This window comes from Lutjanus erythropterus, chromosome 2 (genome assembly GCF_056507025.1).
Source record: "Lutjanus erythropterus isolate fLutEry1 chromosome 2, fLutEry1.hap2, whole genome shotgun sequence".
NCBI lineage: Eukaryota > Metazoa > Chordata > Actinopteri > Lutjaniformes > Lutjanidae > Lutjanus > Lutjanus erythropterus.
Genome location: NC_139318.1, coordinates 16,038,072 through 16,065,161, shown reverse-complemented (window position 1 = coordinate 16,065,161; position 27,090 = coordinate 16,038,072). Strand labels below are relative to the sequence as shown.

Below are 27,090 nucleotides of genomic sequence, written 5' to 3'. Positions count from 1 at the left end.
GGTCAAGAGTGACCAGTAGAGCCTGGTTCCACTCAAAAGTAAGCTTTTCCTCACCATCATCGCTTTAGTGCTCGGTCTTGGTGGAAGGTATTGGGTCTCTGTAAATAATATAAAGAATACGGTCCAGACATTATCACCAAAGTTATTACAATTTATCCTGAGGTGATCGTGAATCTCTGTACAAAATTTATTACAGTCCGTCCAACAGTTGTTGAGATATTTCAGTCCAGACCAGAGTGGTGGACTGGCACGCTGATATTGCCATCATGAGAGCCATGCTGTGGCTAAATGGCTTACAGAAACACGGGCTGTCAGCACATAGAGCAGAACAGTTTATGCTTCAAGTCAGACAGAAGCTGAATTCATCTGCACCCACTGCTTGTGTTTCATGACAAAATAACCTTTCAATGCATATTATAAAAACTTGGTTTTCACAATGTAGACTTTTACACATTGTGCAAAAAATCTAAACTTACATTAATCAAATGAATTTGATTTATCACCAAGCCCTATGGTCTCATTTATCTACCACAGCTGGTGTTAACTCACAGAATTACTGCATCCTGCCAGAGACTCAAACACACTCAAGAGGTCACTTTGCAGTTTATTACGATAAATCTCTTTATATTTTTTGTACATCAATACAGAAATTGCAACATAATATTGGTTTGTGTAAACAACGTTGGACTGAAGCATCAGTCAAAAAACAAAAACATGAAGAAAACAGCACGGGCTACACTAAAGAATGGATAAATTACAGGGTGCGAGTGAAGCGTTTTGTCCCAAACATCTTCATTTTCCTGTCACCTTGTTGGCAGAGAAGCGGGGCAGGCAGTTCCAAGCTGGAGGACAGAGACTCTGCAGATTCATGTCATAAACACTTACACTAGCGTCTGTAAATTGATCTACACCATGTGGAGATGAGTGTGCACATTAATTACAGCATATATTAAGGCGTTGGAGATGAATGTGCTTGAAGGTTGCGGTGCAGAGTCCCTATTCTACAGAGTTTCTGGTCAGCTTCTGGGATGTGATAGGTCCATTAATACCAAAAAAATAATACCAGAGAAGTCATATTAATGCTATAATCTGTCCAGGATTCAAGGAACTGTTTATATTTGGCATATTGCAGATGATGAACAAACAACATGTTAGCTATTTGCACATTCACTGAAATACACAGAAGCATTTTGGCAGTGTTCATTTGTAGTTATGATAACTACACTGACTTTGCAGTTATTTAGTGAACTACGCCACAAGAAAATAAACTTTTCAAAGGTTTCTGATACTGTATATATTATCTCCATAAACCATGAGGATCCTTAGAAAAATATTTCATTTAATGCAGCATTGTACTTATACAAAATTAAACAAATTGCACACGAAGATTTTTTTTTTCTTAGCTTTGAAGGTGTCGCTACTCCAACTGAAAGACTTTCCAGAGCTCCATCCATCATTCATTACCATCAGAGTAGAGGTTGGTTATGTTTTGAATAGTGTATTGGTACAACTGTATTGTCACACTCTATATATTTCTCTTAATACTTAGAAGAGCCAGAACAGAATATGATTCTGTTTCTCTCTTGAGCTTTGTTGACACCCTGAGAATAAATCTTTAGTCAACAAAGTTCAAACATTTCAAATTTCTGATCAGATTTAAAAATTTGTTTCACTTTGAATATATGCTGACTCTAATTTAATGACTTTACATCCATTTTAAAGGATTGGTTTGTCTTCTAAAGTGAATAAAGTGAGTCGGTGTCCCAAAATAGTGAAAAAAAAAACATGGAGGGTGTATGAAAAAAGGCAAAATACAAATAGAAATGGGATTTCTTGAAAGTGATTTCAGCTGTCAAGTGTTTTCAAAACCATATTACAATCGTTGTCTGTATAATATATAGATAATATATAGATACTAATACAAAACTTATATTCTAAAGGTGGCATGCTTGAGCAGGCAGTGAAGAGAAGAGGGACAAGGCCTTCCCCTCCTTTCTTACAATTAAAATGCTTTCATTTTCACTTCATGGAGGTACAGTTTGTAGCAGAGATGTCCATGTTTTGAATCCCTTGTGGACTGGCAACTTTGCACAATTGAATGAAAGAATTGATCAATGAATGGTGATTGGCAAACAAAGGTAGAGATCAGATTTGCAGCATTTCTGGGGGAAATAAACAGAACCGAGCGGACGAGTTCTTGTTTCTGTATTTCTTCTCTTCTCCTCCACTCCTTGCATGCCCAATCCCATCCCTCTGCTTCCTCTCCTCTTCGCCTTGTTCCTCTGCTCCCCAACCAACACATCATGCTTCCTTATATCTTTCCTCTTCTTCTCTTCCCTCCCGTCCTCCCTTCTCATCTCCTCCAGGCCTTCACTTGCGGTCTTCGTCTATCATCTCAAACAGGGCCTGCAGCAGTCGGTCATCTCGGTGCCTGTACGGTTTGGTGCTGTAGAAGCCATCAGTGTAGTCACTGTAGACACTGTCGTCCGGGCCCCGGTACTTGTTGATCATGTCCAGAGCCTGGTACAGCATCTTAGGGGGCAGCTTTGTTGCAGGGGGAGAGAGGCTTCGTCCTGGCTGCTGCTTCCTCCAGGAGGAGGCCTTGGCAGCTACAGACTGGGGCTGCTGCAGGACAGGGGTCTGCCTGTTGAAGGCCGTCTGAAGGAGGCGCAGCAGGGCCAGGGAGGGAGAGTAGGGTGGATTTGAGGGCTTTTTGGGCTCCATCTCTCGGTTGGAAGGAAGTGAGGCTTGTGCAGTCTCAGTCTTTGAAGGTGTAAGGGCCTGTGTGGGCTCCTGTGTCATGAGACAGACAGAGAGGAGACATGTTATTGGTGTGTGACGCAAACAGCACATGCACAGAGTGAATTAAAAGTTAAATAAGTTTCCAGTCTACAAGTAGGGCTGCAACAGAATGAGATTTTGGCGACATTTTGTGCAGGCATTCACATCCAGGTAAATTGCAATCAGTTTGGTCAATACACTGGTTTAAAGATGCCATACCATTAGTACAAACCCCCCAGAGTCTGCAATATTGCATCAGACCGAAAGCCCATTTGCCTGGAAGCCTGTTATCCCAAAAACAAACAACCAACACTCTGAAGGCCCATTGCTCTGAAGAAATGTACAAAATTTAACAGACGTAAGTAATGTATCTACTTTAACTCAAACTTTGATCTTTTCCTGATCCTAACCATTTATTTTCACTGCATAAACCTGACAGTTTGACGTTTATTATTGTTCTCATGAAGACAAAGGTCACCTGACTATGATGACGAAGGTCCTGATTATTGGACTAATATGCAAGGACATAAAGGGCAAAAAAAAAAAAACAGTGTGTCTGTGTCAGTGTGTATTTTCACAACAGGCCTTCGCAGCAGTGGGCTTTTTTTGGGGGGGTATTCAGGTATTGAAAATATGGGCTTTTGGTCCAATGGGGCATTTTTTGGACTACTAGGGTTTTGGAACAATGGACCGTCAGAACAATGGACAGTCACCAGTTCATGAGCAAATACCTGCAAAGCTAATGACATTTCCATAAGCTTCAGTTGTACTTTGTGTTTTGTGCAAATTAGCAATTGTTAGCATGCTAAAATGCTAAACTGGGAAGGTGAAATTGGTCATCATTATATCTGTTCAAAATCAGCATGTTTGCATTGCCATTGTGAGCATGTTAAAATGCTATACATGAGCATTTTGCTCAAAACAGTGCTCTGCCTAAGTACAGCCTGATTGAGCTAGAACCATAAACTTTTAGCTTTGTTGGAATATCACATATGTCAAATGTGTAATCAAGTGCAAGTTTAGTGTCTCTACATTCAGCCCTTAAGGTTATGGATGTAATTTTATATGACAGCCATATTTTTTGCATCTTATGTTGTTATTAAGCTTTAGCTGTAACCTCTGTTGCTTTGCACTCACCTCCATCATGTCGTCCATATGTTCCACACCACGGCGGTCATTCTGCACAGCGTTGTAGGGAATATACACTCTAGGTTTCTTCATGTGATCTGGTTTCTCTGATGTTCCATGAAGAATGAGCTTCCAGTTCAGAATCCGGCCTTCGTTCTCCATACGGCCTGACTGTGAGGGGAAAAAATGTTGGTAAGACTTTTTCTGTGTGTTACAGTGGAATTCTTGCTTCTTGTAGAAATTGAAAAAAAAATAAAGCTGAGACAAAGTGCTATGTCACCAAGTTTGTGTGTGTAACTCACAGTATCTGTGATCTTCAGGGTCCATGTACCAGCAGGATCTTCTCCCCATGTATGGACAGACATGAAGTCCCAGTTTCTGAAGCCGTTAGAGGATGTATCCCTCTCTCGCTCAGCCAGCAGCACTGTACTGGTACCTGAGGGACAATCCAGAGGGACAGACCAGTTGAGTGCTGGGTTATTTTACTAAAATATGTTAGTTAGTTTGTATGTGCAAATCTCTAACCTGATGGGGAGGTGAGTGTTATGTGCAGGTCTCCTCTCCTGGTGTATTCAATGCTGACCTCCACCTGGACATGCTCCAGCGAGCGGACTGCATTCTCTTGCCCCGCACAGGCTTTGGTTGGAATCTCTATAGTGATCTCCCCTGCTGCTTTCAGCTCCCTGTGGGATGCATTAAAATAGCAGGGAATGAGACACACAAACAGCACTCCCTGTAGTTCCCTGACATGCTCTCATTAATGTACGTAGGTCTGGGAAACAGCAGGGTGGAAAAAAACACATTACTGCTGCACCTATTGCACAGAACACATACTACTGTGTTATAGTTCAATGGCAATCCCAAATTTAGGAAATATTTCATAAAAATACATAAGATGCATAGAAAGATTTGGATGCCTTTGGTCATTCATTTGCAAAAACAGTTAATCCCCATCTCTCCCAGACATGAATGAAAGGATTTCCGTGTTCAAGCTGGCATAAAGCTGGAAGGGGTAGTAGACCACTATGGAAATGCAGCACCAAATCCTCTGGATTAGACAGTGGCGTAGCAAGGTAGTGGGGAAAATGGGTTTTGGTGCTATTGAGTCTCATAATCTAAAGCAGAATGGCCACTGAAAGGAACTCAGTTGACCTTAGCTGCTGTCTACTGCAGGGACAATGAGAAATCAAAAAGTGTATTCAAGGACGAAGAATAGCAGCTAAGCTTTAGCCCTTGATTTCCGTGGAAGGAACGCAAGCAAAACATCTGGTTAGAAGCAGTCTTTGCTTTGAGTTTCTGTCTATGGAGTTAGATATTTAATCCCATTGTTTAACAATTATCATTCATCAGCAAGTGTTAAGAGTTGATGACTGACCTAAAATTTAAATGTACTTAGCTTTTATAAATAAAAAAATCATTAGGATTCATTTTAATGGCTCAGCCCTCCCAGGCTTAAGACTTGTTGCTGCCACAACTCCACTCGAAAAGCAACAGATGTGTCTTTCATAACACACATAATTTAATCTGTTTGCTTTGTGGGACTCAACATGTCAGCACAAAATGAATTAAAGCTCTCTAAATTACTCTTAATAAATACACCAGTGAATTTTAATAGTTTTGTATTGGGTCACAAACTTTTACAAAACATGTTTATGTAATCTATTTACAGCTCCATATATGGAATTGTCAAATTACAGGTCTATCAGTAGCATTTTCTATGTTGCCCTTGTCCATAATATATAATAATACTAATGATAATACTACTACTACTACTACTACTACTACTACTACTACTACTACTACTACTACTAATAATAATAATAATAATAATAATATAGGTCATTATAAACATACTTAATGCATTACAGTGTGGTTATTGCAATGTATAATTATGATGATAAGCACAATATTCATAGTACTTCATAATAATAAGCATAACACATTATAAAGCATTTTATAACATATCAGTCAAGTATCATAATACCTTTAATATATACGACATGTACATAAGCAGACCACAATACGACATACCTAATGGTTAGTACTGACATTGTTTTTGGTAAGGATCAAAGTGTATTATTATTCTCATAGTTATAAGACCTTACATTTTTATAATATATTCCAACTATGTTTTGGTGGGATAAACATTACATTAGTGAAATGTAAATGTCCATCACTCAGTTGTGTCAAATTACAGCACTCAATTTCTGTTCTGACCCGTTAAACAACAAACAACAAAAGAAAACTTTACAATTTTTGTGTGTTGTTCTTGCATAGATTTTTTTTTTTTTCCATTTTCAGCAAACAGTGAGCACTTATAGTGACTTATAACCCAGTAGTAATGTAACATATTTTCCTATACCTAAAGCATCCAATGACCACTTACAATACCTTACGATCACATTATAATGCATCATGATAGTGATGCATTACACAATGGTTATAATGTATTCTAACCATGAGAATTATAATGCATTATGATCCTTGCCCCCCCAAAACATAATCGAAGTATTATGATACATAACCTTGTAAGTCATTGTAAAATGCTTTATAATGTGTCATGATTTTCATTATGAAAATTATGAAGATTGTGAAAATTTATAAGCACAACACACACACACACACACAATATGTCTATAATGCATTATTGTGCATTACAGACATGGGTGTTATAGAGCGTGTTACTGTCCTATCATTTAAAATGCAGTGGGGCTGCAGAGAAAACATCCTCAACAAAAATCAGAAGGTTAATGAGATCAGCTGTATGATGTTCACATACCTGGGCTGGAAAGAATCATCTCTGACGATGCATTGCTTTTTTTCGGGCACATGCTTCCAGGTGGCCGGGTCAGCGAGGTCCACCAGGGCTTTAGCGTTGAGAAGGCCAAAGCCAAAACGGCTGTTGACCATCAGCCCTGCTCCATTCCTCTTCCATCCCGGGTTGTTGGCCAAAGGATCAAACTCTGAGGTCCACACCACAATGTGCTGCAGGTCTCTCCAGGTTAGATCTGGACTGAGGGAGGGAAGACAGAGCGGTTAGTATTGATGAAGAAGTGTCAATCCGTTTTAAATTGCATTACAAATATCTCAAGCATGATTTTGAGTAACAGGTGTCGCATACTTTTGTTCCAGTGCCAGGGCAAATATTCCAGCAGCCAGAGGAGCAGAGGCTGACGTTCCTGTGTGTGTCTGAGTGCACTCATTGTGCAGATCAGCACTCGTCTGAAAGCAAGCAGGCAAAATGTTGCATTAAAAAGGAATTCATGTAGTAGGATAACTTTAAATAACATGATATGACCCTTAAATAAAATTACCTAACAGAGGTGGGACCAAGTCATTGTTTTGCAAGTCACAAGTAAGTCTGAAGTTACTACCGAACGTTACTTGACATGATTTATTGTAACAGAACATAACAGGTGTAGTTACTCACAATCCTCTGGTCGGTGTAGTCTCCGCTGCTGTATGCTGTAGCCAGAGTGGAGGAGCACTTCTCAGCGTACCATGGGGACAGGCCCTGCTGGGAGGCACTGCTGATTGAGATAGTGTAGATGCTGTCTGTGTAACCATCGCAGTCACAGTTATCGCCCTGCCGGCCACCATTACCTGATGCCCAAACAAAGATAGAGCCTTTCCCACCGCGGCCCTGCAGAGAACAAGACAGAGGGACAGCTGAAGATGACAAGAAATCCTAGATATGGTATTAGATACTGATATGCACATAATTCTAGGGTACTGTGCAATAAAATAGACACAGCAAACACTGACCACTAGAAGCTTTATTCCTAGCAGCTGAATACATTGTCCTTATTGATCCTCTTCTATCTGATTTCCTTCACTGCTGCAGATAATAGCTGCCATTAGGACCCTCAGTCTACAATCACACCAGCTGAATGTGAGTAATCGTTTACCTTCTGGATACCATATTCAAAAGCCTTCTGTGCCAGGCGCCCGGGGCCTTCCACTGTCTTGCCATCATCATTGGGACCCCAGCTGGCACTATAGATGTCCACATGGTCCGGATTGAACCCAATCGAGCTGGCCTCAATGGCATCAGTCACAATCCCATCCAGCATACGAATCCCTGAGCAGAGAGAGGCAGGAATGTTATATCGAGGTGTTCAGTTATCTTTTTTTTTATTCATCACATACGTGGAAACTCACGGACATATTATCAATTTCTGGCCACATTTTGGGGATTTAGAATTGATATCAAATATTACAATTTACTAACTCATTACAGTGAATAAAATTAACAAAAAAAATGGATTTTACATAGTGGTTTTGTCTTAAGCGCAGCAAGATTTAAGATGCAGGCAATTCTGGGTCACTAAGAACCAGCTGGCCATCTCGGCCCTCCTCATGTTGCAGCCTTATTATTGCATAGCATTGTTTAGGTGAATTGGAGGTCAGTAATTTTGGAGAGTGACGTTGTGCAACCATCTGGTAGAAAGAAAATCAGGTCTCCACCAGGAAATCTTGTTTCTCTACTGGCTATAAATAAAATAAATAAAATATGTGCTGCCATATTATCTAAAAGCAGTGCTTAGAGCAAAAGTACTCAAATTCTTTTTGTGTCCTACTTGTTTGTAGCCTGATTAAAATGTAACATTTCTTTAATGCTAATCATTTAAATCCCACACAGCAGCAACAGCAACCAGAGCCAAAATTTTATTCTCAGTCACAAGTGTCTATTTTAAAACATAATGTGCACACAGACACACACACAGGCGTAAATAACACTTAATGTGATGCTCAAAAACACAAATAGATGTTCATGAAAAAAAGCTATTACCTCCAACCTTGGAGTTGTATGCCACACCAACACCACATTTATTGTTGTCTGCCTGCATGGCGATCTCCCCAGCACACCTGGTCCCATGTCTGTAAACAAATGATATATTTAATCTTCACTTAAGCATTCACAGTGTTTTTATCACTAATTCTGTATACTTTGCATGTATTCATCAGTCAGAGCTGTATTATTAGGTGTGATTTTGTAGTAAATATTGCATATTGTAAAAACATACTGTACATTTGCATGGTCCTGTACTAGACAGTGTAGGATTTACTTGAATATTGCTAGCCTCACCCTCCCCTTCCAAGTATGTAGGAGAACCTACAGAGCCCACAAAAAATGCAAAACGTTGTGCCTAGTGTTTGGTGTCTGTTCTGAGCTACTGTAGAAACATGATAGTGCAACATGGTAGATTCCATGGAAGAGGACCCTCGCCCTCTGCAGATATAAATGGCTTGTAAGACCTCGTTCATAGTCCTGAGGGGATGTGTATGTGCATGGACAGCTGCAGACCCCACGAACAGTTATTAGTTCTGCTTATACCGCATTCTGTAGCCTGCTTGGAGGAAGCGCTCCGCACATTCGCAGCACATCACTGTGTGTAGCGGCTGCATGGAAAGATCTGCAGATGAGTTTGCGTGTTCACAACAAGTGGCTGGGTAAGTGGAAGTCTACACAGAAAACCACATGTACACCCTCTGATGATGAAATTAACATCACGTGGACCCCAGCGGACCCTCGTGCACTCATTGACGTGGAAAGCGTAAAACAGGTTAATTGATTATTAAATTAATTGCCAACAGTTTTGAAAATCAATTAATCAGTTTGAGTCATTTTTTGAATGAAAAAAAAAAAGTCTTGGAAGCAAATTCTGGATTTTGGGAAACTGATCAACATTTTCTAAAAATTTATGGACCAAACAACTAACCATTGGTGGAGAAAATGATTAATCCATATTGAAAATAATCTTTACAGGAAAAACCTGCAAAATATTTTTCAATCGACAAGAGTGTGACATGATTAATTAATTGATTAATCAGGAAAATAATGGACATTTTTCTACAATGAAAATAATCATTAGTTGCAACTCTACATACATAATTTTTGTATTCCATTTCTGTCATATTCTGCCAATAAACCCCTGTAGGTCTTACTCACTGGACCTTCAAATAGCAAATTCCAAGCTGTTTTCATGTGCATCTTTTAGCAGGGATTCACTGCATTATGTTTTCCTAATGGTTCATTTGAACCGTTTTACCTGCCCTCATTAATGCATAGGAAGCAAAATGGATTACAAGAGGCCTCTATATTGATTGATTACCTAACTTCTGTCATAAAATGTAATTTTAGAGCAGAAAATATTGATTGTGATGACAGGGTCATGGAGGCTCTGCAGTCATCCATCTTGAAGAATTGGCTGTTGGCGGAGACGATTGTTTGTGTGTGTGTGTGTGTGTGTGTGTGTGTGTGTGTGTGTGTGTGTGTGTGCAGTTGTGTGTGTGTGCTGTGTGTGACAGCTAGCAGTGGGTGAGTCATTAACTTCAGGTATGGTCTGAGAATCACTTGGAGAGGAGAAGCAGGAGAAGCAGTGAGCTACTTTCCAATCTGTTCTTACCATGACATTCAGCCAATTTGTTCCTGCCTAATGCTGATTTATTATTGTATTTGTGATGCATCCTGTTGTAGCCAAGCCCAAACCACGAAATGGTTTCATAAAAAAGGAAGGGCAGAATGTAAGAGTGTCGCTTGTTGACAGATAACTCACTTGTTTTCATTAGTGGAGTCATATCTGGGGAAAGGGTCTGGGTCGTTGTCGTTGAAATCATAGCTTGCTGCCGCGTCCTTTAAAAACAACAGACAGAACACAATCAGTCTGGCCTGTCTTTGACAAAAGCATGGATGATGTCAGTGTGCATCAGTGACGATGGCTTCAAATACAGATTTGTCAGGGCCAATGTGCTGTCATGGAGATACATATTATAGGTGACAGGAGGGAAAACAACACATATTGAGTGACTGAGGATGATGTGCTTGTCAACATCTACTGTTTAAAAAATGTTTGAAATATTTTTTTTTTTATGCCTCAGGATCATGTCATGGCTTGACAACAGGGTGGATGGATTTTATGTCTCCCACCATTCCGTTGCACTAGAAAATGCAATCAAATGTATAAATTATGTCCGTATCAAACAGTAAATCTGATATCATTAGTTATTCTGAAGCTTCCTTTAATTTTCTGGTTCAGAGTAACTACTTTAACATCCGGTTTGACTCAGATGTCTGCAATTATCATTTAAGAATTACTGCTGTTAAGTTATGCAAATCCACGTTGCTCATACGCCTTGATTGTTAAGGATACGCGTCTCACTTGATTGAGCCTCTTTGATTAATCAGCGTTAACTTAATTACAGTGGGAGTTGTTTCCATCAGCCCTGTTGTCATACACTATTTCCTCCTCTTCTCTTCCTGCGCCAGCCCCTCTCCTTCTCTTTCACTCCTTTGCGCTGGCGAGGCAACGGTGGCGGCTGGCTTTCTGAGAGCAACAGCACTGTTTGAAACCAAACCACAGATGGAGCTTTTCAAAGCTTTTAGAGTCGCTCTCGACAGGAGAAACTATGCCAAAATGCAACCTCGCTTTCATCAGCTTGTAATTATCTGCATAGCCCTTCAGACTGTCTGAAATGTTCTTAGAGGAATTGGAAATACTTTCAAATTCTACTTCCCTCCTGATTGAGTACAAACATGACAGCAAAATCCCCAATTTGCATCCAGGAATTAAAAGCTGAAAAAGCTCTTTGGATGCAGACGTTATCATATAGAAGACTTATTACTGTCTTTATGAGCCGCCTTGTAAGGTGTCACCAGTAGTGTTGCTATGCAACGGCAGACCCAGACGACGGAGGCTGTCTCCATGGAAACGGTGTCTTACGTAGTTAGAGTAGATGTCTGTGTGGTTCCACTCCAGCCCGTCATCCAGCACGGTGATGACCACTCCTTTCCCTGTGATGCCTTTCTGCCACACGGGGATCACATGCAGGTCCAGCTTCGGCAGCGACGAGGACGTCCTTGTGTCTTGCTGGAAGTCAAAATTTACACATCAGTAAATTCAGACTAAACTCTAAATTATCTCCAAGCACTTCATCTAAACAGGCTCTTTAAAACTTATCATGTTATCATGTTAAAAAGGTCAGCCAAAGTAAAGTCTTCCTGCTTACTGCACTGACCTTCACAGAGATTCATTACTGGGTTGCTGGCTTTTCTTTTGTCCACTCTAATGGCCACTCATAGGCAGATTGCTGCCAGAGGGTCATAATGATATTGGCTTTTGTGTTAGAATAGAATGGATCTTTATTGTCATTGTGCTCAGAGAACAATGAAAATCCATGTAGCAACTCTTCTGCTGTGTGTGGCATAAGAAAACAAATAAAAATAAAGTATATACACAAAGATATGTAATATATATAAATATAAGTTTAAAAACAAGACAAAGTGACAGTATGGTATTAAGATAGCAACATATGAGATCGCTTATTTTATAGGATGCTGATGATATGTAACAAGCCATACTTTCTATCAAATTAGACAAAAATTAGAAATAATATGTTCTTTTTAGAAATTATTAGCTGCTTTATTGGACTTTATTAGCATTTAATTAGGTACACATTACACGAGAACTGCACTGCAAACTAGAATTAAATGTCTGTCAATTGAACGGGACCAGCCGAAGGAGGTGTGTCTTAAGTAGCGGATATGTGATTTTAGTTTACAGTGCAGTTCTGTTGTAACTGTCCCTAATTATCCTTTAATAAAGTCTAATAAATGGACTAAAACTGTCTATGTCTAAAACTGTACAGATTTCTAGTTTTTTCATAATTTGATACAAAGTACGGCTTGTTACGTGTCTAATGAGGGTATAGCTACTGTCTAATGAAGAAAAAAATTCTACTTTTTGCCTAATTTGATACAAAATACAGCTTGTTACTTCTTGTTAGTGTGCTGTAAAATAAAGTGTAACTGCAACGTGTAATATTGTAGGAATGTGTGTAATGTGTTTCCGTTTTGATGGTGGATGATAACAGAGGTTACAGCTTTTGTTTTTAAGCTTTGTTGTTCTGCTTTTGGTTGTATTGTGCCTTCTTCCAGAGGAGGGGTGGTGGTGGCAAACAGACAGTACAGTAACAGATACTGCAGCTCTACTGATTAATTTAACCCACAAGATGCCTTACAGCGCCCAGAGATGTGCTGAGCTTCAACCCACAATTTCTTCTGGCTCGACTCACATTCAGTCCCCCTGTTGGATTATTTAGAAATCCATCTCTGAGATGTATAATGTCACGTGTTGGGGGGAACTGAGGTTTTTTTAAATGGAAAATCAGCGGGAGAATGGGGGAGAGTGAGCGAGTCTGATGCCTGCCTGCCTGCTTGGGGAAGAGTATGATTCAGAGCTGGGAGACAGCTAAGACTAAAAAAAGATCTCACTTTGCTCTTTCGCTCTTTGCGCATTATGCACAGACACTGCAGAACGCCACACCAAGACGTGACTCATCCCTGTGATGTATCGCCTATTTTCTTCCTCTCCTTGACTCCCTGTTTTCACCCCATCCTCTCGCTGGCATCTCATTTTTACCTCAGTTTCTCTTTGGACGCTGCCAGTTCCAGCCGACACAAATCTAAATACACAGCAGATGTTTTACTTTCACACAATGTGTTTCAGTAGCAATTTGCTGGAGAGGATTTTTACTCCTGACCAGCTCATATCTACAGTTTGCTTGTTTTGGTGTGACACCAAATGACTCACTTGTTGAGGCTGGAAGCAGTTGAGGGGGCTCTTACTGGCCATCCATGCATAGATTTAATGGTACACAGTAAACACACAGCAGCTTATGCAAGTCTCTCTGCACTGATCGCATATAAAATGAGTGGACACACACACACACACACACACACACACACACACACACACACACACACACACACACACACACACACACACAATCGTGTTTCCCTCACGTCAGAGGACATTACATTGACTTACATTATATTTCTTGAGACTTACCCTAACCATATCCATACCCACTACCACATCTTCACACATTATGAGCAATACGTGTCCATAAACACACACACACACACACACACACACACACACACACACACACACACACACACACACACACATACAGACAAAGAGATCCCTCAATTAATACAGACTGACACTTGCATGCACAAGTGTGTGGATACACACTTTCTCACACATATACACACACACAGCCATGCAGGCAGGAGGAATTTCAAGCTACAAGTATGAGTCACACTCGCTGATTTAATTATCAGGCAGTCACCCACTCGTGATAGATGAAGACTCTCATCCTGTTCTCAGGCCCAGCTCTCCTCCTCTGCCACCATTACACCGCTCAGTCACTGGCTTGTGCCCCTGTCACACGACTCCACCGTCACTCTAATGTCGGTGATCATTAGTGCTGCCAACGTCACATCTTCTAACCTCTAACCCCTGTCTCTCGTTATCATATATGGTTCAAACAAGGTAAACATGTCTTTTTCTCTCCAGTGTTTAGTCTGTTTCTACATATCTGTCATCACTCAGAGGAGGATGAATCATAGCGCTCTTCTAGATAAACTGCATGTATAACGTGGCCTGTGGAGTGACACAGACCCAGGCTGATGTGGAAATACACTAAGTGGCACTTTAAGGCCAATTCCATTAGTGTCATCATCCCTCATCGGTAAAAATGATTCATCTCAATTTGTTTTCTTATTCCCCACAAGCGTGTGACTCATGGTCAGTTAGTGCAGGTGTGGAGAAGTGCAAGCTGAATCCCCCTCCGCTCTCTTGCCCGAACACACACACACATATACACACACACGCTAATGCAACTCACAAATTTGCATACATGTCCTCATTTTCTGTTAAATCAGAGACAGAGCCTTAGATGGCGGCCAAGCTAAAGATGATTCAGTGACTTTGCCTCACTGAATGTGATTGAATTAATAATCGATCAGGCCAAACTAATTAACTCATTAATCCAGGTGATATGGAATGATAAATACTGTAAGAGATCGTGTCTGTTTCCTGCAATTTAACTGGATGCACGGTAATTATCGAGGCTGACAAATTATTTTCGACTGATAATGTGAAATTTATAATTACTATTTATTATTCCGATAATGAATTTATAGCTGATGAATACTGGCTTAAAAAATATTGTATTTGACAGATTATGTCAAAGCATTTAATATGAATTACTGGGCAAAATACTCGATGAAAGCCCAAGTAAATTTGAGAAGTTTTTTGTTGAGCTTTAGCAGAAAAAAAGGAACATTTCAGGAGTCAGAAATGTTCTATGTTTCTCTTCTAACAGTGATGTCAGTTAGATTTGGTTCAGTCAAACCTGCGGAATATTAAATTCTCCATCTCTTTCCTCACTACATCTTAGCCTCTCTTAACCATAATCGACAGGTTATTTTTAATTTAACAGACTGTGATGAATATGTTGTTATCTCTTTCTCAGGCTTCATGAAACATCTTTACACTCTTTTCTTTTTTTTTAGATTTAAGGGCATTTTGTTGTTATGTCAGTTTCTACATCAGAGTTATTTTTTGTCATTTTAATTTGCTTGATTTGTTAATAAAACTACATTAGTGGTCATTGTTACATATTGTTGAATATTATGTTATGGCAACATATTATCAAACTTACAGGTGTTTAGACCTGATAGATATCATCCCCCTTGTTAGTAATATGAAAAAGTAGTTAGTAAAATAAAATGTCAGCACCTTAACTGTGCTGTGTATTGATGAATCCATGGTGTTGTCCATGGTGCTGAAGTAGCAGACAGATTTCTAATTGTGACTGTTTCTTTCAGTTTTGCCCTTCTGTCTGTTTCATCTTGGACCTATAATATTCTCTGAACCATATAGAAAAAGGGAAATGAAGAGAAAAATGAATGGATGTAATATTATTGCTATCGTTGGGTTAAAAATACTTGGTGCACAGAACACTGCTGGGAAGTACCAGGGTCCTTTCCAGTCAGTATTGGAACAACTCTACTGGTGGTTTCATGTAGTGAACCGTTCAGTCTCTTATATCTACTACTGTATTAGCTGTGGTCAGTGGGGCACTTATGGAGATCATTCTAAGCTCATGGATCAAAATCAGTAAAGATGTCAGTAAATGTGGTGATGTCGGGGTCAGCCTGCGGTCAGGATAAAATGAATGTGTCAGTAATGGATCTGGAAGGGGATGCACAGCTGTGACAATCTACTGTTCTCTGCTGCTACTTGGCTTCAGAGGGCTAAAACATCCCATTCAGGGTAAATTGGGACTTAATGCATGGTGCTCCACTCTACTCCATCCTGCTGGATTATAGTCTCTCCACCCCTCTCATCTCCACATGGACTGTGTTACCAATTAAGCAAATGGCTCTTTTGGCTAGAATTGCTTGATAGCATGCTATTGTTTCATTGTTTTCATTTTTCCCTCCTTTTTTTGGATAGTGCTTTTAAAAAATAAGCTGTGTCCCTTTATTCTGCACACATGCATTGATGCAAACAAATGTGCTGACAGAAAACTATACAATACTACAACCACATAAGCTGCAAACACACTCAGAGGCCTCGTGCTTTAGGCCTGAGGTCCCTGTTCAGACAGAGCAGTGAATGGTGTAGAGCTGTCCAGAACCCGCAGGGCTTTCATAGCGTCTCGGGGGAGAACAGACCAGCTGCGCACAAACAGACGGCTCGACCAAACGCAAAGTACACAACATATGACCGGCAGACTGGATAATAACCTCAAACTGTGATTTATGGAGCTCTGGAAAGTACACAGTGTCCAGATATTTTCTAAACTGTGTGCAGAAATGTTTGAACTAGCAAGAAGTAGATTCACTGTTGAGCTACTTGTTGAATTTCTCTTTCTGTGTCAGACAAGCTTAATTTTCTGTTTTGTGTTTGTGTGTGTGAAATTCAATTATTAGAGACTCACCAGGTACCACTGCTGGTTCCACATGGGATCATCAAACAGTTTATCTGCTGGGCAGTCCCTGCACTCCCCAAGGGACGCTCGCTTGTTTCGGCGTTTCTCATACTGCTGTTCTGCCCACAACACCTGCATGCACACGAGCAAGAAGTGGAGACATTTGATTTCTTTAGCCTATTAAAATGAGATGAGATGACGTGTGCAGGCAGAGCAGGACATGCTAATGTCTAAAAGTGGCCACACTCACCCTGTCATCCTCAGACAGCCGCCTGGTGATGTGGTCGGCGCTGCGTTTCATTCTGCTAGGATGATTGCGGTGTTTGAACAAGAAATGGTCTTGCAGGGCCCCAATCTATGGAGAGGAAGACACGAGACAGAGACAGGATGAATATTTTACAGGAAATGACATAATACCAGCCATCTGGCTGCTGAGGCCTGTCAGGCAGGTCGAGAAACATTATTATCTCCCACAAAAAGCTCCAGGAATTCAGTTTCAAGGAAAACAGCCTTTTTATTCAGACAATAAATGGTTTAAAACATCACCACAGTGTCACAGCTCAATGTCTGCCTTTTATTTTATCAGTGATGAAGTGTGTGGTGTTTTAGCAAGTGGGTGGTAAACTGCATGGCTGGAAATTATATTACTAGCAGGCATACAGTACAATACAGGTTTTATTTATATTAATTCCAGCTGAAAATAGGTTGTGTAGGGCCTACATGTAAGTGTGCTTTTCTGTGTGTACACTGTCACATGCACCTTCATGCAAAGTAAAGCACATAATATCCGTATGAATGCTGTGGACTGATGCTAAGCAGTACAATACCTTGAGGAAAGTGACTATGTGTTGTTTCTGGGGCCTGGCTTATTCTGGATTTTTGGGGCAGATGCCAATATTGATATTAGGGGGTGAAAATTTCTGATGTTATCCACGGGGGTCTCCAAAATCAACAAAATATAAAAGTTCATCATAGAGAAGCATCAAATATACACAGAATGTTGCCCATGAAGGTAAAATATAAAAACAATCAGTGTGGTGTTGTGTTAAAAAAACAGCGTTCATATAGGGACACATCAGACAACACATATGCCAGAGCTGATATAGATGGATGTATCTTTGATAGGCCAGTATTGGGCCAATAATATCAGTCGGTCAATGTATCGGTCAGGCTCTAGTCCATTCTACAGTTGAACCATGCAAAGTACACCATCTTGGATTACATCTAGCTCCTCTCTTCTCTTGTTCTTTTGGAGGCTGATTTATTCTAAAGCAATGCCATGTAGAGCTGCAATGATTAATTGATTAATCAGTTAATCAATCAAAAGAAAATTTACCAAGTATTTTGGTAACTGATTAATCGTTTCAACCAAAAATGTCAAACATTGCTGATTTCTTCTTAAAAGTAAGGATTTGCTGCTTTTCTTTGTTATTTATTACAGTAAATGAAACGTTGGTTGGACAAATAAAACAATTTGAAGATGTGACTTTGGGCTTTTTCACATTTTTTCACATTTTAAATCAATGAATCATGGAAATAGTCATGAAATAGCAAATGTTGGTTGCAGCCCTAATGTAATGTAACATAAAAACAGACTCTGAGTGATGATGAAGATTTTCAGTATCCATGACACCTGAAAGCTCAGTTAATCATTGGCCAGCTGCTCTTGTTCAGAGCCTCGTGGACGCAAATTAATGAACTGTCCTTATAAATCCTGAACCTGTAATGTGTTTATCCAGGAGAAGACAGCATCAGTCGGTCTAAAAATGCTGCCTGGGAGACACAGTGATGTACAGAGCAGGGGAAATGAAACCCGAGTTATCACAAGTGTGTAAACAGTGAGTCATAGAGTGATTAAATCCCCCTCCTTTAATTTAGCAGTGGTGCTGAAATACAATGTGTGCTTTTGGGCCTATCATAAAAGCAACGAGTTTTCAGTGTAATGGCCTTATCAAGCAAAGCAGAATAATTGATACAGCTATTCTGTTACAACACAGGCTGCAGGCTGCCTCATTAACATTTCATGATTCATTTTGTTTCTCTGCTCTCTGTTTGGCTGATGTTAAGTAACATGTTTGGCATTAAAATGCGCCTATAACAGAATTTTTCTGCTCCTAGTTTGCTTTAATATCACGCCAGATAATTAATGCCCATTAAAACAGAAATAAACGCAGATTATTTAGCTTTTTCTTTTTTTGTTCCAAGTCTAAACCACTGACTGGGAGTCGCTCCGGGGCGTTGGTGCCTACCTGTCGGACCAGCTCGTAGTCCAGCTCTTTGGCGATCCCCTTCGCAGCGTCCAGTCCACCCGGGATCTCCACTGCCCACTCGTTCAGGTACTGTCTGTCCCTGTAAGAGGACTCCAGAGAGCCGGGAACCACGGAGCAGAGGACGGCAAAAACACACATCACCGCTGGACGACATCTCACTTCCATGTCAGAGCAAATTCAACCAGATGAGAAAACGATGCGATACACAAACAGCTCAGATGCTCCAAAGAAACTTCCAGATGTAAATGTTGGGCTGAATGATAAAGATTATTCCTTAAGAAACAGCTGGCTGAGGCGGTGGAAACGTGAAACTGCGCGTTATTGGTCCGCCAAGGAGAGGAAATACTGGAGATGATGGGGAGGGCTGGTTTGTATCGTGTGTGTGTGTGTGCGTGTGTGTGTGTGTGGTCGCGATGGGGGGTGTACACACGTCAAATTACGGGTGCTCTGACGTCAGTTTGGCGTCTACCTTGGTAAGATGTGAGTTCGAGACCCTGGGGGAGAAAAGTCCGAACGGGAGGAGGAGGAGGGAGATCCGACTAAAAATATCGTACTGTTTGTCCCTGGAGGAGGAGGAGGAGGAGGAGGAGGAGGAGGAACCACGAGGAAGACACACACAACAGTAAAATATGTGATGCTTTAACAGTGTTACAGTATAACGCACATGTGTATAATTATTGCCATCCTTATGTCATGCAGCATCTTTCCACTGCAGCCTCCATCCGCTGTTACTGTAATGAGACAATCCGACGCTTGACTGCTCTCTTTCTGTTTTGTGCTGAACCTTATTGATCTCAACCGATGATACACCTCTCTGCGTCCTCTGACCGCATGTGCTCACGTCACCGGGACAGACAGACGGAGAGACAGAGACACAGAGACGGAGAGGGTTTCAGCACCAGGGACAGCTCCTCGTCCACAGCGCAGACCAAACTAAACAGGGATGTGACAGAAAATGGGTCACTCAAGCATCTGAGGAGACTAAAACAACAATGCAGACTTAAAAAAAGAGAGGCTAAATTAAACTCAACGAACTGAAATGTTACCTGTAAAACTACAAAAGTGTTATAAGTTAATTATACTCAAAGTGGCCCTGTCAGATTACTATACAATACATTTATTGGACTATAATTACGGATGATTTTTTACCTGGTGGTGGTGCAGTAAAATAAGCCAAATTAAATATACAGTTGCGTTGTTTAAATAGTAACTTGAAGAGGTCAGTCGATAGAGAGTAGATCTTCACCAGGCAACCCAAAAATAAAATTCAGATGTAGCTCCTTTCTAATCACTAAGATATTTTAATTACACTTTTTTCTAAGTATGAATTGCAATTACATTTATTTTATGATTTTATTACATGTAACTACGGTTCATGAGAGTGGTTACTCCCCAACACTACTGGCCTTATTATTAGCCTAGCAGCTGTTGATGACCTTAACCTGGCACAGATAAAAATTGGTTAATTTCACACAATTGCATAGGCCTGTTTTTACACTGTTAGGCCTAGTCACATCACCATATATATCAGATGGATATTACATATGTACATAAAAAGATGCAATATTTCTGCAAATGGCACACAGAATTTAAATATGGCAAAGATTCCCATCTATATCACATACTCTTTTTTTTAATAATGCAATTATTAATACTACAAATATCTCTCTGAGAAATAGGAGTGATAAAGATAATGTAACACATGGTGTTTTTAAAGAGAGAATCAAGCAGCATTGGGAGATATGGATTGTGATTTCAGAGTGAGTTGTGAGTTCAGTGTGGATTAAAAAAAATCAATAAGGACTAAAAACTAAAGCTAAAATGTCAGAGGTAACCACATCTCTACTGACATTTGATCAAACAGCATCTGCAATTTCTCAGTTTGATAAAATTATAACTATATTTTCTCATTATGGTGGAACAGTTTAAAAAAATGCATTTAATTTACATTGATTTTTTATTGTCACATGTAGAAAATAGTGTGTCCTTCTTTTACAATGTCACCCTGAATCAAACAATGTTTGCAGGCAGTTGCTCAAACTTGTTTATGACAATTATAGCCTAGTGACAGCATCAGATGCTATTTGAGTTGTTTATTGATGGAAACAGTAGGTCGGCGTGCTTTAATTTCACAGGTTTACAATGATCCAGAGATAAAGGTGTTGTAAGGGTGCATGTTCTTTTTCCCCTTGAACACAATGGAGGTTGTGTAGGTGCAGTTCATGACAGACAAACTGTATAAATTAAGCCCAAACAATCATGACAATAAAAGCACTGTTGTACAAGGACTCTCCAGCTTAATTCACATGCACAATGTTTGTGTGAAAATAGAGTGAGCTTGTTCGTCATTGTGAGTTCAACTTGTCAGAAGCGATAATGAGTGATACCTCTGGTCATCTGGCCATGTGCAAACAGGTCTGCACCAGATCTGCAGCACAATCCACAATTACCTAGTAACAAGTGTTTGCTTTAACCAAGGTACTCACTGAGGCGCACTGAAACACACAGCTGAAGAGACGTAGGAATAACAGCTAGTCAATCTTTGGCTTCATTACTGAGCAGTGAATCTTTGACTTTATTTTCATTGATTCTTGACATCCTCTGTCTTTAGCTCTGAGCTGTGTGTATATTACTGCGGTGGCCTGAAAAAACACGTAGTCAAGATTGTGCACTTGATAATAAATATAAAAAAATATAGTCTTCATTATCAGGTCTGTTGGTGATCACAGCCCAGTTTTATTCTACAAGGAGAGAGCTGAGCAGGTAACTGAGGTATTTGCTTTGATTCTCAGTCACAATGGTCTTATCAAATCAAGTTTGTTCGTGTATCAGTCAGCCTCTGCATTTTCTGAAAATGCTCAGGCTCCATGGAGTGGATTAAAGCATTGTGTTTTGTTTACTGGGTATTGTCATGGCATCACAGCATGGTTTGGTAACCTGAGTGTTTATATCTTAACTCCAAGACCTGATCAGAGGGGCTGGAGAAATAATTGGTATACTGAATGCATACTGAATATATACAGAATGCAAGATTTATCTATTATTATACAACAAGGTTGTATAGTTAGATTTTGATCTTCAGTAGTTCCCTTGTTGACTAATTGATTAGACTGACTGAACAGATAAAAATTAAAGAACATATAGAACAAAATAGCTGCTAAAATGGAGTGGTGTGGATGAACTGAGCAGTCTCACAGCCTGAGGGAAGAAGCTGTTCTTCAGTCTGGTGGTACGGCAGCGGATACTTCTGTATCTCTGGTTATTGGCTTTAAGTGTCCTCTGAGCTCTGCACAGGCACCTCACCTTCACAATATCACTGATATAGGTACCAGTATCATTCAGTCATCATTCATTCAGTCCAATTACAATTGCTCACCTGATGGAAACTCCACATTTGCCCCCTTGCCCTTGTCTCTGCCATCTCATTTGGCCCATAGACAACGCCTTTTGTTTGTTCTGGATAAAAAGCATTTTAACATTAACAACTCTCAACCTAATTTCAATGACTCATGTCACTCAAGGGGTTATGCTTCACAAGGAATAGGAAAAAAAAGTTAAAAGTTTATTTCTGGCCTTTGTTTGTCTTGTTTGCTTGTCTGGGCTGAACATTACCCATCTAATTCAATCCGGTCTTCCTTGTTCCACTAAGGGAGCACACACACCACTGCACAAAACAAACACACACTCACATCAGTTTTGCCAAATGAGGTCAGAGGTCTGAACATGTTTTGTCAGCTAATTATTTTTCCAGTGGAGGAAACTCCCAGCTTTTAGCCAGAGGATGACGCACATGAAGCTGCAGCCACCTCAACAGCCAGCAATTCAGCTGAAATCAATGAGGCGTGGCAAATAGATGTGAAGACTTCAGCTGCACTTCCTATTGATCTGAGTACATTTATGGTTCAGTAATAATTACAGTGTTGTGCAGCTTCCAGGAAATTTTGACTTGTTTGCTTATCATTATTATCTTTTGTTTGTGGGTATATTATATACAGTTTTTATAAGACATAGTGAGTTTTCAAATTCAAAATAATTTCAAAGTAAATGAAATACATAGTGTAATGTTAAAATGGTTTGATAATAAAACTATATTCAAGGTAAATTTAACTGAAATCTGTCAGGCAGCAACATACTGTAGTCTTACGCAATCCTGAAACAAAGCACGCTGAAGTAAAAGAGACAAATGATACCAGTGAACGGGACTGAGATACTCACATGTCATTTGCCAGCCCTGTGAAATCTGCTGCCTGTGGCACTCAACAAGGACACATGGTTGCCATGCCAACCACCTCCCTTTATCATCTTCATTGTCACTTTGGCCATCAGAGAGCAAAGGTAACAAATCTTCACTCACAAGTCACAACAAGAAAAAGCAACAGGTACTGTAAAATAAGATTTGCAGAACACTGATGTTGGATTGAGATATTTTTTCTTTTCATCTTCTATTTAGTGCTGAGCTGAAATTAAACATTATAGTGGGATTTATTTTTAACATAAGAATGCAGTGCAGACAAACAGTGATATTGTAGCCATCACAACATGCAGTTTTGTACTCTGATGTATGTAAACATCACAGTTGGTTTAATATTTTATTAACAAATATGATTCATGAGAAGAGAAAACAATGTCTGTTCAAAGATGAGAATCACAGTTAAAACAGGAGATAATAATAGTATCATCAAAATATTGTGCATCTCAATAGATCATAGACTCAGAAAAACAGCATGCACACCCAAAAACAATGAGCACTGGGTGCTGGACAGAAGAACAAACACAAAAACTGCTACTTTAGGACATTTAATAGTATCACCACATGTAGTGATACTAGTGATGCATGTGGTGTGTGGTGATACTATTAAATGTCCTAAAGGAGCAGTTTCTGGTGTGAGGACCTACTTTTTGATTTTTGCATCTCAGTAGATCAAAAACAAAACAAGCCACACTTTATGATTTTAAAGGTGTGTCCATATCATTCAAAGTTTCTTAAAAAAGCTAAAGAAGAAACGAAAGAGAAAAAAAGAGACAAAAAACAAAAAAAAATAAAGGATAAAAACAGGAGGAGAAGTGAAGAGAAAGAAGAAAAAGACGTGGGCGGAGGTTGTCCTCTGGTCACCCATAGCAGTACAGGGAGAGAAATTTATAGTACAAGAAGAGTAGAACATATTTGTGAGGTTGCAGGATGAATTTGTCACTGCTGTCAGAGATAAAAAATAAATGTGATGAATGAGCCTTAGAAAATTGAATCCTGAACAGTACCTTGAATTGTATGAGTGTGAGATGAGCACAAGTTGAGCTTGTGTGAATTTTATTAAGAGCAACACCCCACCAGTTATCTTCCAGTCAACGCTCCCAGTCTCCCTTGACTTAGCTGGTGAACTGTCATAGGACAGAAGTTTGTTATATATCTAGGAAGAGAGAAGAGGCAAAAGTAAAACACAAAGTTTTAACATGTCTAATTTGAAAATAACAACAGAGACGAGAGACTGGGAGCTGAAATTAGTCTGATAGATCCACCAAAACTCTGAAAAATACCACCTTTATACAGGTATTTTAAAATGTTCATACATTTGTCATGCTATACAGATGATGTATATAGATAATGATCTTAGTCCCAATCAGCCCAGGTTGTTTTCAGGCCGTAATTGTGTTTGACATTGAGACAGCGGAGTGGACACGCCCTCAACATTTCAGAACAGAGAAGACTGTTCATTTTTTTTCATGATTTTGAGACCTAATTTATATACTAGCAATTATTTTAACAATTTAAATTTGACTGGGTGGTTAATAACATGTTTCTGTGGCGTAACAAACTCATAACACACATTTATTGTTGCTTTACAGTATCTTTAAGAGATAAATTATTAGGGTGAAGAAACAACAGAAGCTAATTCAGTCTCAACACTGCATTGTTTATCTAATAACTTGCTGTATGAATGATACAAATATGAGTGATACTGGAAACAAAACCAGCAAAGGGTAAGAATTGGCTTCACTCACTCTTGTCTCTGGAGCTCAACCAACATTGTACAAATGTCACCTGCTATCAGCAGGTGCTGTAAAAATGCCATTCTGGTGTCACCACGCAGATTGGCATCACTCTGACTGCTGGTTTATGTGATGGGTTCATACTGTTATCAGGAGAAAGTGTGAAGGTCAGATGGACTCTCCTCTGTCTCTGAAGGCCATCAGAGTGATGGACACTGTAGATGCTCAGAGTCAGACATTACATCAGCCTGCGAGTCACCACTTCATCCAGCCTGTATCACTGACATCAGGCCTGTCTGTACTGGAAACACAGATAAATGACACTGTGCTCCCAGGAGGCAGAGCAGACAGGAGGTGCATCAATCTGATTGCTATATTTGTTTTGTTTTGCTGCCTTCTTTTGTTTCTTTAAACCTGTTTGTCCTTTATCTACATGTCCATTGTTGAAAATGTGTGTTCTGATGAAGGTCTGACAGTTTGAAAGCTCAGAGTAAAGTGTGATACTGCATAGATCTGCAGATTTCTCTTTAATGACTTTCTGTAAACCCACTATAACAGTATCAATTCAAACAGTGAACTACAATTTTTTCCAATATATATATAAGGAAATTTTGTAAAATTTGATAATTTTTGGAGTCAAAAACAAGAACAAGCTTCAACAGTAGGCTGCTGTAAGATCTGACAGCTCAAAAAAGCAGCAGTAATTTCAAAATTCCCGCCCCATCATGGTGGAAATCACTATGGAGAGAGGGAGAAGTTAACAAGAGCAGAATGAGCAAACTAAAAAGTGGAACAATGCAGAAATATTTAAAGTTGATGCATTTTTACCTGAAAACAAGAAGTATTCAGGACAAAAGATTAGAACAGTGGTGGCGGCAATCCAGGAACCTGTGTGCTATGACTCCTTCTTCTTGTTGAGTGAAAAACATTTTGTTAACCACTGTCCACAAGCGATAGACGATTTGCAGTACCTCAGGGTACTGCAGGGAAAGTATGTGTACTTTCCTCAGGTTGAAATGTGTAAAATACACATGTTAAATTCTACTGCTGTAAGATATTAAATGGCCTAAGCTAAATGTAAAAATAATTTTGAAATAAATTCTTTACTTACACCGAATGAGAAAGAACTGATTGTGGCTCATTTCTTTTATTTAGCTGCTAGTGGAAATAATACTGAAGTGATAATTATTTGTGGCCACAAATGAAATCTCAGGATTGAAAGTAATATCCATGTCGTTGTGCAGGTTTCTGAGATCAGCTGAAGCACCTTGGACACATTCTGGATTCTCTGCTTGGTGAAAGAGACGTTGAGCCACAGCTGAACCTCATCATCTGTGATTCCTGTGGAAGAAAAATCTCTTCCTTCACTTCCTCCATGTTTAGGGCTGTTATTGTTTTCTGTTTTTGTAAAGCTCTGGAAAAGGCTCAAAGTGTGACAATATAGTGTCTGTGGTTGCGCCATCAATAAGAGAGCTGAACACCATTTTTGATACAGAATTGATGTCAGTGGTAGAAGAATAACAAGCAACAAACTGGTGCTTAATGTTTGTAAAATGTCCGTTATAATACAAGTTGAGCCAGTACTTAAATTTAATATAAACAATTGAACAAGCACAAGAGACAAAACTTCTGGGTATAACCTTTGATCATAAATTAACATGGTCTAAACAAAATTATTATATTGTGAGCAAGATGGGTGAGTGTGTGTCTGTTGTATGGAGAGTATTAAAAGTTATGTCATCAAATATCATTAAACATGTTTTGAATGGTTTAGTTCTGCCACACCTTGATTACTGCTGTGATTTGGTCTCGTGCCACAGTGAAAGAGTTAAAAAAAATTTTACAAGTATCTCAAAATAAAGCAGCACATTGTCCTTTACAGTGTTCTTACAGAATTAATGCATTAGACATGCGTGACAGTCTGGGTTGGCTAACTATTAGTCAGAGATCCACCTATGTTTTGTTACTTTTTGTCAGGAATATACTGTTCATGCAATCACCAAAAACATCACATAAAAGAATTTTTTTCAGTTCGCTCGACACAATTATCAAACATGATACGTAACAGAATGACGGTTCATTCTACCTGAAGGAAAAACCAGTATGATGCAGAACAGTGATGTACAGAGCCATGGTC

At 39.6% G+C, this 27,090-nt stretch overlaps 1 protein-coding gene across 1 annotated transcript; it reads right to left on the bottom strand.

Moving 5' to 3' along the window:
- Positions 1–584: 584 nt before the first annotated feature.
- On the bottom strand, positions 585–19,353 carry pcsk1 (proprotein convertase subtilisin/kexin type 1). Its single transcript, XM_084729660.1, has 14 exons — positions 18,948–19,353; positions 16,949–17,053; positions 16,708–16,830; positions 11,634–11,780; positions 10,470–10,546; positions 8,702–8,790; positions 7,818–7,990; positions 7,340–7,552; positions 7,031–7,131; positions 6,689–6,922; positions 4,435–4,592; positions 4,212–4,345; positions 3,919–4,080; positions 585–2,793 (listed from the first exon to the last, which is right to left on the bottom strand). The coding sequence occupies exons 1-14, from the start codon at positions 19,131–19,133 to the stop codon at positions 2,371–2,373; spliced, it is 2,325 nt and encodes a 774-aa protein (XP_084585786.1). The 5' UTR covers positions 19,134–19,353; the 3' UTR covers positions 585–2,370.
- Positions 19,354–27,090: the final 7,737 nt, after the last annotated feature.